This window comes from Acomys minous (genome assembly GCF_964271855.1).
Source record: "Acomys minous genome assembly, chromosome: 12".
NCBI lineage: Eukaryota > Metazoa > Chordata > Mammalia > Rodentia > Muridae > Acomys > Acomys minous.
Window position 1 is genome coordinate 76,942,929 of NC_140493.1, and position 15,219 is coordinate 76,958,147.

Below are 15,219 nucleotides of genomic sequence, written 5' to 3' on the forward strand. Positions count from 1 at the left end.
AATGGGGCTGGGCGGCTGAGGTGGGCGGCCGGGCGGGGGCGGGCCGGGGGGCGGGGCAGTCCACCGAAGCCCCGCCCTCATCGGCCGGGGTGCCGGGCCGGCCTGCCGAGCGCCTGTCAGCCATCGCGGAGCCGCCGGCGTCGCCTCCAGCCCAGCACGCCTCGGCGCAGGGGCTCCGCGACCGCCGGGTCCCTCCGTGCCGCCAGCCTAAGGTGAGGGCGAGGGCCGCAGCGCAATCCCGAGCGGCCCGGGCCGGGGAGGGGCAGCCGGCAGGGGGCGGCCTCCCAGCCACCGCCGGCACGCGGTGGGGCTCCATCCCATGCAGACCCCGGGCCGGACAGCCTGGTCCTGTCCTCAGCTCCGCGGCCTCCTACTCCCTTCGCCCGAGCTCCGGGCGGGGAGGGCTCTGGGGTCCCGGGGGGCTTGCGGGCCGAGACCCCGGAACCTGGGAGGAGTACCGCCTAGGGCCCTTAGGGAGGAACCGGTGTGTCTGCCCCGTGCTTGCTGGTCTGATTCTTTGCGTCCGACCCTGTTCTCCGAGAGGGAGAGGACCACGTGGGAGGCGGGTGTTGAGGGTTGGGTCTGGTTGCATGGAAAGTCTTGTTCCTCTCTTGCGGAGAGAGGTGTGGGGCGCAGAGGCACGGGCTGCTGTAGCGCTCACTGTGCCTTTGTATCGCGGGGAGAGCCCGGGCCAGGCGGGCTGTCCCTCTGCCAGTTCCTGCTCTCAGGATGTGAGGGTTTCTATGAGGGACGTAAGTAGTAAAAGCCTACTCACCAGTTCTAAACTCTTCCCCCTTGGCGTTCGCCTTGCTGATTTAGGGCAGCTGTTAGAGATAGGACGAAAGAAGGTGATAGGAAGATTTCAGAGGAAAATGTGCGTGGAGGAGATTCTGTCCACGTCTGGGCCGATTTCTTTCTTTCTTTCTTTCTTTCTTTCTTTCCTTCCTTCCTTCCTTCCTTCCTTTTCTTTTCGGTATCCGGCAAGTGGACATTTCCAATCAGCTTTAAAAATCAGCAGCTTCATCAGGGCCTTGTGGGTTTTGTTTGTTTTTTTTAATAGAAGCATACAGGAGTATAACTGCTCAGGGGAAATAATTTTAGATGGTTTTGTTTTTAGGAGATTTAAGACAAATCAAAAGACTCTAGGAGTTCCTGATTCTGTGTCTACATAAACAGTGTTTCAGAAACTCCCCAACGTGCAGAATAAGTCTAATAACCTGACCTTCACTCTCAGAAGTTGATCTCTCTTGACTTCTCGGTTTCATTTTTTTCCCTCTAATTCTACAATTCAGGTTGAGAAGTTTGCTTTCCTTGGTTACATAGTGTCCTCTTTCTTAGTGGATAGGAATACCCTAGTTTGTCTGTTGCTTCCTGAGTGGGGATGCCCTTGACGTCTGCTTTGGGGATTTCTGTGTTCATTTAACAAGCTTACTTGTTGGGAAAGCATTGTTGTCCAGCAGAATCGGAGCGCTTTTAGCAGTGTAGGTAGTAGGTGCTTGGCTTTCTGCAAAGTAGCAAGCTTCTTCCCACTTCTTTGACTTGTTTCTTTATTTCTAAATACTATCTAAGCCTTAACAGGAGTATTGATGTAACCCCAATAATAATGAACAAAACCTGTGGGTTTGTGAAAGATGTCAACACTAAAATACTAATTTCTGTAGCTGCCTGCGTTTCTTAGTGTTGCAGAGTTTTTATGTTTTACCAGAGCAGAATAGAAATATGTCAAAGGAAAGATTAAACTTTTTTTTTTAATAAGTGGGAAAGTTGGGAAATAGTGGACCTTTCACTTAATGAGTTAGTACATGAGACCATGACTAGGTAATATCAAAGAGCTGTCATTGTGAAAGCTAGCATTGGAGAACTCTAAAGTGCTGTGAACAAGTTCCGGTGTAGAACACTTTTCAACTAATGAGTAGGAAATTTTTCCCTGTTACACAGACTGGTTTAACTGGTCTGAAGCCAATGTTTTGTTTTTATTTGGAGGGTCTCCGTGTGTTCAGTCTTGAACTTGGAATCCTCCTGTCTCAGTGTCCGAAGTACTAGGATTATAGGCGTGTGCCACCATGTTTTGCTCTGTGTTCTCTGTTTATACAGTGTTATCTATTTATTTTTTTGTGAGGAGGCCAGAAGACAGTCTGAAATCTGCTTTCTCCTTCTATGTCATGTGAGCCTTGGGGGGTTGAACTCAGATCATCAACTCAACAACAATTCCAGCTGAGTTACCTCCTGGGATGCACTACCATACTTATTATATTTTTTACGTGTGTGTGTGTGTGTGTGTGTGTGTGTGTTTGAGTGCAAGCTTACATGAGGTCAGAAGACCAATTATGAGAGTTGATTCTCTCCTACCATGTGGGTTCCTGGCAAGTGCCTTTATGTGCTGAGCTGTCTCCTTGGCCTTTGCATCTTTTTTATGTAGTGCTAGGGACTGAACCAGGGCTTATGGTTGCTAAGCAGGTACTTCATCAACTCAACATTCAGCCCCACTGTACCTTTCTTTAAAATAGGCATGTCCAACCTACAGCCCTCAGTCCACATGAGTCCTAGGGTATCTGTAAATAGGACTCAAGATATTTGTATGTGATGTCATTTTGGAATGTCCCCCCCCCCAAAAAAAAACCCCAACCAACCAACCAAACAAACAAAACAAGCAAACAAACAAACAAAAACCCAAAACCCCAGATATTCTTGTTTTTTTGTCGCCCCCCCCCCCCATTTTTAGAGTGGCCAATACCTTAATTATTAGATGAGAAAACAAAAATAAAAATTTTGTAATAATGCACTTAAATTTAATGTTTCTACTTGGGAGAGAAAAACTTCAGAAAAAGGTTATTTATCTAACTTTAAAAAACTATATTTCTGTGGTATAGGAGGGAGCAAGCTCAGGTCAGAAGACAATTCCCCTGTCTCCAGAGATTGACTCAAGTAGCCAGGCTTGTGCTTGAGGCCTGCTTACTAGTTGAGCCATCCCACCACCCTTAGCATGTTCTTAAAGACTGATAACTATAGAAGCCATGCATCAAGCATATTTCCATAATTTAAGTCAATACGCTTATGAAGACAGTGAATAAACACCGAAGTCTCATTGACTGAAAGGAAAATCTTCATCACTGTTGAGGGGCCTGCCATTCGAGGGTAGTCCTCACTAATCCATCCACTTTTAACAGATTCCTATTTTTAGTTTTATGTCTGTTTATTTGGCTTTTAATTCATGAAACCGTCAGTGAGAATTCTCATTCTTTATTGAATGCAATGGTTCATTTGACCCGATATAGATAGAAAACTTGACAGTAGTGTAACAAGGATGTTGCACTTACATCGATGAGTGCATCTGATCTGGCATAAGCTCTTACGAGTTTGGCCAGTTAATCTTCCTTAAGTGTATCCCAAGGATTGAGCCCTCTTACAATTTGTTACTTATTCCTGTATGTTGCCATTACGCCATCTGGTTTTAGGATGTTTAAGGAGATCAGTGAAAAGTTTCGCAATAAGAGAGTTTGTTGGGTGCGGTAGCCCTTAACTAATCTCAGAACCCAGGAGGCAGAAACAGGAGCACTTGCATGAGTTTGAGGCCAGTGTGGTCTACAAAGCAGGTTCCAGGTGAGCCAGGGGCTGCATAAGATGAACCCTATCTCAGAAAAAAAAAAAGTAGGAAACGAAACCAAAAAGGGATGTTTCTCACTCTACCCAAGGTGAGGAACTGGTGCCACTTTCCAGTGTTGTTAATTGAGACTTGTTCATTCCATCCTTTCTTTCAGCATTCGGTTCTGACCCCTCCTTACAGGAGGAATTGTAAAACAGTTACTATTTTATAACACTGGGGCCTGAAATCACATGACCGCATATACAAGTTATGAAGAGACCATCTTAGAATCAACCTGTGTAAATAATTTTTTTTGACATGATAACACAAAGTTTGAAATTTTTGAATGAACTTGTACAGTTTGAAAAATAGATCTGAGATTTGAGGAAAACAGACCTAGTTTTTTCTTAAGATCTCATTTATGAGTTGTGGCCAATCCCCTACTCAAAAGTAAAGCTTTTCATTATGCCTTCAGTCGTTCAAAGTCAGTGCCTACATGTATGTGTGCATGTTTACACACATGTAATGTCTGGTGGTAATGGGCTGGTGGTAGCTTGATTAATTAGTTCTTAGTTTTATTAGGGGTAGTATCAGATTAGTACATGTTGATGGATATTGGGTTGTTTGTATTTTATTGATATTCCTGGCTTTGGCAGACAAGCTGTTTAATTTCTTTGATCCCATTTCACATAAGCCAATATTTATCCCAGTGCTTGGGAGGCAGAGGCAGGTGGATCTCTGTGAGTTCAAGGTCAGTTTGGTCTCCTGAGTCCAGGACAGCAAAGGCTACACTGTTTCTGGTGAAATCCCCTCCCTCTAAAAAAAAGTACCTAAAGGAGATTGTAGTTCAATTGTCTATTTATAGGGTTTTGGTTGGTTTGTTTGTTTTGTTTTTTGTCTTTTTTTTTTCTTTTCTTTTTTTTCCTGTGTAGCCCTGGCTGTCCTCAAACTCTGTGGACAAGGCTGTCCTTGAACTCATAGAGATCCACCTGCTTCTGCCTCCCAAGCGCTGGGATTAAAGGTGTATGCCTCCACAACCTGGCAAAAATATTTTTTATTGGCTCTTCCTGTTTCAAACTGGCAGTTTATGTGCATTTTGTCATCTGACCTAATCTAGTGCTTCATAGGTGAGCTAAGTCATAGGTCAGATTTGTTCTTTATTTTTGGCTTTTGGTGGTAGGGTTGAACTTAGGGCCTCATGTATACTGAGCATTCACTGCACCACTGAGTTTCAATCTCAGCAGGGAGTGCTTATTTTCACTTTAACTTTCTGTATAGTGTTAGGGATGTTGCCTTAACCTGTAAATATTTTTCTTTAGATCTCCAATGCTAATATTGTAGAAGACTTGGGAACAGTGACAAAAATCAATTTATTTTAAAAGTATTTATTTATTTATGCACATGTGGAGGCCTGCAGAGGGTGTCTGGTGTTTGCTATAATTCTTTGCTCATTCCTTTGAGAGAGGATCTATCCCTGAACCTGAGGCTCAGCTGAGCTAGTCTGGAAGCAAACCTGGGTTTATCTAGGCAAGAAGTCATCCTCGTGCATGGTCCTTTGAGCTGTGGTTACAGATGTTTTCCTAGACTCTTAGTTTGAAATGACTCATTTAAGAAACACACAACAGAGAGCAGTAAAGCAAATGTGGAAATGTTAAAAAACTGATGATCAAGGTCAAGGGAACACTGGTATTTATTGCACTATTCATTGAAAGCTGAAAATGTTTAGATTAAAAAGTTAAAAAAAAATATTTTCCTCCCACGTATTCTTTCTCAGGACATCACTAAAAGGATATTTCCACCCAAATGAGGGAATAAAGCAAGAATGTGGAAGGTGTGGGACATGAATTCTCCAGCAGCGGGGAAGATGGTAAAGAGAATCCCCAGGGTGATGGGGAAGAGGGAGCCCAGGATGGCCATTAAGTGCCAGATGCAAGAGGCAAGCAGTTTAGGCTGGAGCCAGCCAGGAGTCTGAGAAAGATTTTATAGATGAAAATTAATGGACTATCTGGCTCATATCAGTGTCCTGAGAGATTTAGAAAATGTATGAAGAGTTAATACATGGAAAGCTAACAACAGAACTAGAAACCATTATTGCCTCCAAAGAAAGAGTTGTGTGGGAAAGAAATCCCAGGATGCGACCAGATCCCATACAGCATTTACACATCATAATATAAAACTAAGGTTATAATCTACTGTAAGACATTAATAGACAATGCTTAATATTTGTGAAAAATCAAGTCGCAAGAAGTATGTTATTCACACACAAAAATATATCTGCCAAGAAAAACCAAAGTAGAAATCAGCAGGATTTTCATCAACTTTGTGGACCTGCCCCTACCTATAATTCCATGACTTGGCGAGCCCAGACTCCAAGCATAATACATACAATCTCTGTAAATTAAGAAATTTAGCTGGCCCAGCTGCGTTCTCATTCTTGATTATTTGTATGAGGACAGATAACCTTTTCTCCTTTCTGGAAGCTTATGGAATCTTCTCTTGTGTTCATTTTCTTTGGGATCTATCTTTCTTTCTTTCTTTCTTTCTTTTTTGTGATAGTTTCCTTGTGCACTACTTTTTTTCCCCCCCTTCCAATCTGGGGATTGAACCCAGGGCTTCATGGACACTAGGCAAGAGTTCCATCATGGAACTACACAGAGAGCTCGTTGGTGGAGCTTCTTAATTGGACAGTCATGCTTGCACTCTCATATTCAGAAGTTTTTTTCTCAGAAGTTTTTATTGAATTGTTACAGTAATTATAATTTTTGTGCACTTGAATTGGTTTTTTTGAGAGCTGCTTTTCACAATTGGGCTATTTTAGTAGATTCTTTAACTTTCTTTTGTTTCTTATTATTTATCTTTTTGTTTTGTTTTGTTTTGTTTTTTGAGACAAGGTCTCTCTGTGTAGCCTTGGCTGTCCTAGAGTCACTCTGTAGACCAGGCTGGGCTCACAGAGATCTGCCTGTTTCTGCCTCCCGAGTGCTGGGATTAAAGGCCTGCACCACCACCGCCTGGCTATTATGTATCTTTTTAACTTTTTCTGATTTATAAATTTATTTCCTTCATTGTATCATTTTATAGTAAGCTCTTTATTTATTGCTGTGATTACGTTTTAACTTTAAATTTTAAAAAAATCTATATGGGCAGGGGTGTGATCCACAGACCTGTTTTTAGGGTTTATTTTTAATTAATAAATTATTTTTTCTGGTTTTAGGCTTTAAGAATTATTTTTGGGCCAGTGAGATGGCTCAGTGGGTAAGGGCACCTGCTGGCCAAGCCTGAGGGCCTGAGTTTCAACCCCAGGACCCAAGTGGTAGGAGGAACTGACTCCTCTAGGCTGTCTTTTAACCACCACACACACTCGTGCTTGGGCGCACACAAAATAGTTATTTGTTCTTGATTCTTTCATTTGCACACTTTCTCAGACACTTGGTAATACTTAATTGCCCACTTATATTTAAGAAGGTGGATGGAAGAGGTAATGAGAGCTTGTGACAGTGTGAATGGGCCTGGCTGACTGCTAGCTGCATGGAGGGATGATGGGTGGGAGACTTAGGTTCCTCAGTGTCATCAGCATAAGGTCCCTGCATTGTCTAGCACCCCCACTCTACCCCAGGCCTATGCTTCGGCTGCTCAGATTCTGCAGAACATCCTGTGAGATCTTAATGTTTACCTGTTGTATCCAACCTTACCATGTGGGTTATCCCCCAGTCTAGAAGCTGACCCTTTCTGAAGATTTAGACTCTAGCCTTGCATGGCCCTAACTGCTTCACTGCCTCAGGGCCAGGGAACGAGCTGAAGCTTCTGGAGCAGATCCTCTGCCAGCCAGTTCTTCACTTAGTTCTTTTCACAGGCACAGGTGAAAGGATTTGGGCGTTCTGTTTTGATTTTGGCTTTGTGGGTTTATCTAGCTACTTAATACTTACTTTTCTTGCTTTCCAAAAAAATATCTGGGTGTCTGTCACTGTTTAACCCAAAATACGTGTGTGTGTGTGTGTGTGTGTGTGTGTGTGTGTGTGTGTGTGTGAGAGAGAGAGAGAGAGAGAGAGAGAGAGAGAGAGAGAGAGAGGGAGAAAGAGAGCGGGTGTGTGCATGTGTACATGTGTGCAAGTCAACTTTGAGGATTCCTTTTACTATGTGGTTCTCAGGAATCAAACTCAGGTCTTTAGGCTTGGTGGCAAGTATTATTTTACTAAGCCATCTAACTAGCTTCCTACCAACAACCAACTGTTACATTTTTCTTTCCTTTCTTTTTAAAGCATTAATTGATTTATTGGTGTGTGTGTGTGTGTGTGTGTGCCTGTGTGCCTGTGTGTGTGTCTGTGCCATAGCATGCCCATGGAGGTTAGAGGACAACTTACTCTATGGATTGTGGGATTGAACTCAGGTTGCCAGACTTGGTACAAGTGCTTTTATTTGCCAGGCCATCCCTTTTGTCTTTTAGAAAAGGTCTCATGTGGCCCAGGATGGTCTGCAATTGACCATCCTTCTACCTCAGCCTTCCAGACACTAGTGTTATCAACTGATATTAAAATTAAGATATCTAGGGTAAGGTCAATCTTATCAAAGCATGTTGTATGAAACTCTCAAGAGAACCAACTTAAAAAACAAACAAACAAACAAAACCTGGCTGGGTATGGTAACACATGCCTTTAATCCCAGCCCTTGGGAGGCAGAGGTGGTGGATCTCTGTGAGTTTGAGGCCAGCCTGGTCTACAAAGTCCAGGACAACCAAGGCTATTACACAGAGAAGCCCTGTCTCAAATAATAAATAAATAAGTAAATAGATAGATAGATAGATAGATAAATAGATAGATAGGCAGGCTGGAGAGATGGCTCAGAGGTTAAGAGCACTGTCTGCTCCTCCAGAGATCCTGAGTTCAATTCCCAGCAGCCACATGGTGGCCTACAACCATCTATAGTGTGATCTGATGCCCTCTTCTGGCCTGCGGGTGTATATTTATGTAGAGCACTGTATACATAATAATAAGTAAATTTTTTTAAAAAAGTAACTTTAAAAAAAAATCTGAAGCTGAAGAGGTGGCTCAGCAGTTAAGAGCACTGGCTCTTCCAGAGGTCCTGGTTTTATTTCTAGCACAAACCTGTAACTCCAATTCCAGGAAATGCGATGCCCTCTTCTGGCCTCCCTGGGTATCAGGCATGCAAGGGGTGCACAGATGTACATGCTGGCCAACACCCATACACATAAAATAAAAGTGAGGGCAATTCAGATACCTATGTCCCCTCCAACTGCAGATCTGATTTAGTAGATTTGGAGTGGAATTTACACATAAGTATTTTAGAAGGTTTTGTTATTTCTTTTTTTTTTTTTTTAATTCAGTTTTGTTTTGTTTTTGTTTTTTCGAGACAGAGTTTCTCTGTATAGCCTTGGCTGTCCTGGACTTGCTTTGTGTGTGTGTGTGTCTGTGTGTCTGTGTGTCTGTGTTTTGAGACAGAGTTTCTCTCTAGCCTTGGCTGTACTAGGCTTGCTTCGTAAATCAGGCTGGCCTTGAACTCACAGTGATCCACCTGCCTCTGCCTCCTGAGTGCTGGGATTACAGGCGTGCACCACCGTGCACTGTGGCAGTTTTGTTTTTTAAGGCAGGGTTTTTCTGGCTGCCCTTAAACTTTCTTTGTAGACCAGGCTGCCTCCCTCTGCTGCTAGGATTAAAGGTCTGTGTCACCACCTCCCAGGTTGGTTTTGTTTTGTTTGTTTGTTTGTTTGAGATAGGGTTTCATATAGCCCTGACTGGGCCTAGATCTTTCTAGCTGCCAAGGGTAACTTTGAACTCCTGAAACTCCTGATCTTCTTCCACTACCTCACAAACGCTAAAACTGCATCATAGGCCAGAGGTCCCACTGCACGTGGGTAGTTTTGCAAAGTTTTCAGGTGTTTCTTATACATAATCAAAATGGAGAATTTCTTCCCTAGGTACTTTAAAGTTGTTAGCTTAGAAGCAAACCTAGGATTTGGGAGGCAGATTTTAGAGGTTAAGGACTTAATATAATGGGAATTTTGCCTTCTCCCTGGTTGCTAGTCTAGGTGGATACTTAGAACCATTCAGAAACATACTCAACCTGAGTTGTAGAGAATTGAGTTATTTTCTCTCTATTGCCTTATTTTTAATGAAATGTTAGAAGTAGTCAGTGTCATGATGCATTTATTTTTCAGAAAAGCTATTTTACAAAATGATAAGCTTGAGTTATTTGGTATGTTTAGAAATAAAGTTATTTAATATGTTTTATATAGTTAAGTGATAAACTACTGAACTTTATTTATGCTTCTAGTTAAGTGATATTTACCAGAAAACTTGATACTTTGAATTTTACTATTTTTGTAGTACACTGAATGAAAATAGAATTTAGAAATAAATAGAATTGAGAAAAAGAATATTGGGATTAAAAAGCCAAACAAACAGAAAAAGCAACCTTCAAATCTCCGTTTTTCTCTTTGTTTAGTTCTTTTTGGCGGCGGATATCTGCTGAGACACTAAGAATTGTAAGAGGTCAGTTTCAAATAATACTCTTTTATGTTTACAATGTAGTAGTAATTTCCATGTGCTAAGATGTTAAACTGTGGGGTTTCTGTTGTCTTCCACAAAGAGTATTGGCTGACTTAGGCTGAGTAACCCAAGTGAACAAGGAGTCTGACAATAGTGATGACCCACTAGTGTCTCTCAATTTAGGACTAGAATCAATGGAAATGGGACAGGCTGTGGCAGCTTCTAGAGTGTCTGGATGGCTACTCAGTGATTTTCCAGGCATGACCTCCCTTTTCTGGTGGTGTGCATGCTTGTGCTGGGGAACAGGGTTCTGTACAGTTGGGCAGGTATCAGCTGTTAGACACCGAGCTGTGCGGCCTGTGCAGCCGTTAGAGAAGGCCGCTTGGGTACTGTTAGTATGGAGAGGACATTTTGAAGCTGGCTGTGTTGAGCCTTTCATTCGTTAGTCCAAAGACTGTATCTTATTAACATTGGCGTTTTCTACTTCCATGATTTCACAGAATCATTAATTTCTCATGAATTCTATTTTATTTTTGTGACCCTCAGATTTCAGTAAGATTAGAAATTAGAATGTACACGTGTGTGCCTTAGTTCCTGTAGGAAGGCAACAGCTGTAAGCCAGGTCTAGTGGTGTGCACCCATAATCCCAGCTTTTGGGAGGTGGAGGCAAGTCATCCTCAGCTGTGGAAGTTTGGGGTTAGCCTGGCTGTGAGATGTTGTCTCTCCCTTGTCCCTCCCTGCCTCCAAATTGGCCAACTGTTATTTATTAATTTGTTTGTTTGTTTTTATTATTTCTGTTGCTGTGTCTTTTTAAAGCTTTATTATTGTTGTTATTATTATTATTTTGGTTTTTTGAGATAGGTTTTTTTTGTGTGTAGCCTTGACTGTTCTGGACTCCCTTTGTAGATGAGGCTGGCCTCGAACTCAGAGCTCTTCCTGCCTCTGTCTCCCAAGTGCTAGGATTAAAGGCATGCACCACCAATGCTTGGCGTAATAGTCTTTAAAGTGGTCAGTATGTTGGAATGTCCCTTTTTCTTTTCCTGTCATCCCTTTACTTCTTCTTTTCTCTAATGATTTGATTTTCTTTTAGACTGAACTCCATATAATTTGCAGACTTTAAAAAAAAAAAAAAGGGAAGCCGGGCGGTGGTGGCACACACCTTTAGTCCCAGCTCTTGGGAGGCAGACGCAGGTAGCTCGCTATGAGTTCGAGGCCAGCCTGGTCTACAAAGCTAGTCTAGGACAGCCAAGGCTACACAGAGGGACCCTGTCTGGAAAAACCAAAAACTAAACCAACCAAACAAAAAAGAAATATATTATTGCAATGTGAATATATAGTAAATATAGACAGTTTTTCCCCCATTGCTGGGGATTGAAAGAGGGTGTCCTGTATGCTAGGAAGTGCTTTACCACTGAGTTAGTCTTCTCGCCTAGAATTTTTATTTGTCTTTTGTTTTTGTCATTTTAATGTACAAATAATGGGTTTGAAATTTTCATACATGTATATCATTGTATATGTCTCAGTCACCCTTACACTACCCTTCTCAGTTCCTCTCCTCACCCTCATTGGTCCCCTTCCTTACCTCAAATATTAACTTTGCATTAATATGTCATATATATGCACGTGTATACATACACAGATATGTTCACGTCTAGATTCTACATTGCAGAAAAAATGGCATTCGTTTTACTTCCCCCATATTATTCTGTCTTGTTCCCCTCTCCCCACCCCATAGACCCCTTCCTTTCCTGTCTCACTTCTATATTGTTATCATCATCATCGTCATCATCATCGTCGTCATCATCATCATCATTGTCGTTGTCGTCATCATCATCATCATTATTTCCCCTGAGGCAGGGTTTCTCTGTGTGGCCTTTGCTGTCCTGGGCTCGCTTTGTAGACCAGGCTGGCTTCAAACTCACAGCGATCCCATGCACCTCTGCCTTTTGAGTGCTGGGATTAAAGGCGTGCCACGATGGTTTATTTGTTTATTTATTTATGCTAGTTTTAAAAATAAAAGTTAGCTGAAGTATTCTTTAACTGTCTTCTAGAATGTTCACAGGTTTTCTTTCTTTGTTTCTCTCTTTCTGTATATTTTGTATTTCTGGCTTTTGTTTGTTTTTGTTTTTTGTTTTTTTCAGGTAGAGTTTCTCTGTGTTAACAGCCTTGGCTGTCCTGGAAACTGATTTGTAGACTATGGTGGCCTTGAACTCACAGAGATTCACCTGCCTTTGCCTCCTGAGTGCTGGGATTGAAGCCGTGTGCCACTCACTACACCTGCTTAACAGCACAGTGGTTCATAAGCTTTAGACTTTGTTAAAACATATTATTTTACCCCAATCTAGAGCTTCAGAACAGTTTGTCTAATGTAGGCCCAAGAATTCCCACTCTTCCACGTTCCTGAACAGCAGCTTCAGGTCCAGGAATCACATTCTGGGAACCTTACTGTCCTAGCATTTGAAAATAGTTTTGTCTCTAAACAGATAAACTCTGACTTACAAATCACACCAAAAGAATGGTGAATATGTAATTTTTAACATACTCACTGTCATCCAGACATATAAAAAAGGAGTCAGATCTTGTGGCAGAGGTATGTAATCCCAGTTACTCAGGAGGCTCAGTCAGGAGGATCACATTTCTAAACCAGCCTGGTTCCACAGAGCAAGTTCAAGGTCAGTCTGAGCAACATGGTGTGATTCTATCTCAAAAGAAACCAGCAAACCAAGTTAGAAGGGGGCAAAGGGTATTGCTCAAACCATTACCACCCCCTTCCAAAACATTGACATTGTCTTTGTCTGATATGATCAAACACTGCTCTCCACATACTTTTGTACCTGATAGTGGCTTATAGTATATAAAATTATCAATAGATGCATTGTTTTCTAACAATACCATATCTTGGAACACCTTAAAATTAGGAGTTTCTGAATCACTTAATTCAGAAAATGATTGACTAAGCCACAAATTGTGAAGTGCCAAGTTGACATGTGTGTAGGTTTATGCTTTGTAGACCAGGCTGACCTGAAACTCACCTTTGCCTCCTAAGTGCTGTGATTAAAGGCATATGTCTTTAATATACTTGGCTGATTTAAAGTTTTTTAAAATAAGTATTTTGAAGGGAAAGAATACTTTTAGTTTGGTGTTTTCATGTTATGGGGCTTTGAACTGGCCTTCGGTCAAGTTTGTTCATTAGCTGTTAACAGTAGCTGATCCTGACTAGTGAGTTCCTGTGGTAGAAAAAATGGTGTTTGAGATGACACACCAACTACTTTGAGTACAGATTTAAAATTTGGTGGTAGATTTACTTCCTCTATGAATTCTTTGTACAGAATTGGACAATAAAAACATTTGGGGGTAGATTTTAAAAATAATCATTTGAAGAGAAACTAAAGCCCATGAAAACACAAGATTGGTTTGTTTGTTTAAAGTGTACACATACTTTAAGTGTGTATGCTTAGTAAAATTCATAACCCTTCATTATATGGTGTTTGGAACTGGGGGGTCATTATGTAGTTGAATCACTGAGTTTCAAGCAATGGCCAGTCTTCCTCAGTTCTCAGCATTCACTCCCCACAGTGCTACAGATGCGTCACAGTCTCATAGCAGTTTATGGAAAAGGGTTCCCGTAGATCAGGATTATCCCTTCAGCATCAGTGTTCGTGAAGAGATGGGTATCTTACAGGTTGTGAGAAATACTTCTCTGAGGAAACTAAAACTTGTAATATAGAAGCATAGTTACCATGATCTTTCTTTTCCTTCCTTGGAGGGAACAAACACACTGGAATAGAATAGCCAAGGAGGCCAGCCTGTAATCCCAGCACCTAGGAGGCAGAGGCAGGCAGATCGCTGTGAGTTTGAGGCCAGCCTGGTCTACAGGGCGAGTTCAGGACAGCCAAGGCTACATAGAGAAACTCTGTCTGGAAAAACAAAGCAAAGCAAAACAAAACAAACAAAACAAACAAACAAAACCCCCCAAAAACCAAAAAAGGAAAAGAAAAGAAAGACCCTATTCAGATCTAGCCAATGGACAACACATTCTCCACAGTTGTGAGGAGAGTGGGGACTGACTCTGACATGAACTCTGGTGCCCCCTATTTGATCACTTCCCCTTGGTGGGGAGACCTGGTCGCACTCAGAGGAAGGGTAAGACCTGATAGGCTGTGATCATATGATGGAAGAGGAGGTCCCCTTCTGTCACAGACCTAGGGGAGGGGAATAGGGTGAAAGAGGGAAGGAGGGGGCAACGGGAGGATACAAGTGAGGGGAGAACAATTGAGATGTAATCTGAATAAATTACTTAAATTAAAAAAAAAAAAAAAGAATGCCCAAGAACGGCAGTTCTCAGACTTAGCCTTATTTCTGCCGGCCACTTGTGCTTTATGACTTGCTATCTTGAGTGTCCTCACCTATAGGTTATTTCCTATAACCTACTTTTCTCTTCATTTCCCTACAGCTCTGAGAGCTTACTTTGAAAGAATAATGGATGAACCATCTCCATCGGTCAAAACTCTGGAGTTGAACCAGCACTCCCGATTCATAATTGGGTCTGTGTCTGAAGACAACTCGGAAGATGAGATCAGTAACCTGGTGAAGCTGGACCTCGAGGAGAAGGAGGGTTCCCTGTCTCCAGCCTCTGTCAGCTCAGATACGCTCTCTGACCTGGGCGTCTCTGGCTTACAGGATGGTTTGGCCTTTCACATGAGGTGAGGAGAGTTGCTTCATGGTTAGTGTGTTCAGTCTGTCTTGTGATTTTCACTGCTTCTGTTCTGAAAGGAAGAAGAATATGTTAACTTCCCCTTCGTCCACCTGGCCCATCTGCTATGAGTAGGAAGTGGCTCACTTTTCAGGCTTGGGGAGTTATCTTTTCCTAAAGTTCCCCTCAGCCTTTTCATTCCTTTGTATGTACTAGGTTCATCAGTATGACCCAGTGTGCGAGAGTTAGGTTGAGGAATTTCAGCTTCTGTATACTTTGATCAGTGATGTTGTAACTCTTGTTGATTGATGGAATTTTGCAGACCTGGCCAGATCTGTATGTTTCTTGTTTTTTGTTCTTTGAGACAGGGTTTCTCTGTGTAGCCTTGGCTGTCCTGGACTTGCTCTGTAGACCAGGCTGGCCTCGAACTCACAGAGATTCAC

The 15,219-nt window shown here is 42.2% G+C and overlaps 1 protein-coding gene across 8 annotated transcripts in view; it reads left to right on the forward strand.

The window, feature by feature from the left end:
* Positions 1-15,219, forward strand: part of ACACA (acetyl-CoA carboxylase alpha) — a 266,488-nt gene that overhangs the window by 52,818 nt on the left and 198,451 nt on the right. For 3 of the 8 annotated variants that reach the window (XM_084750475.1, XM_084750473.1, XM_084750469.1), the window contains one exon: positions 14,537-14,786. In XM_084750475.1, coding sequence (XP_084606601.1) covers positions 14,563-14,786 — 224 coding nt within the window. In that variant the 5' untranslated portion in view covers positions 14,537-14,562. Of the gene's footprint in view, positions 1-7; positions 213-643; positions 753-10,039; positions 10,087-14,536; positions 14,787-15,219 lie in introns of those variants that run through there. The other 5 variants (XM_084750470.1, XM_084750471.1, XM_084750476.1 and 2 more) reach the window with 4 other exon arrangements.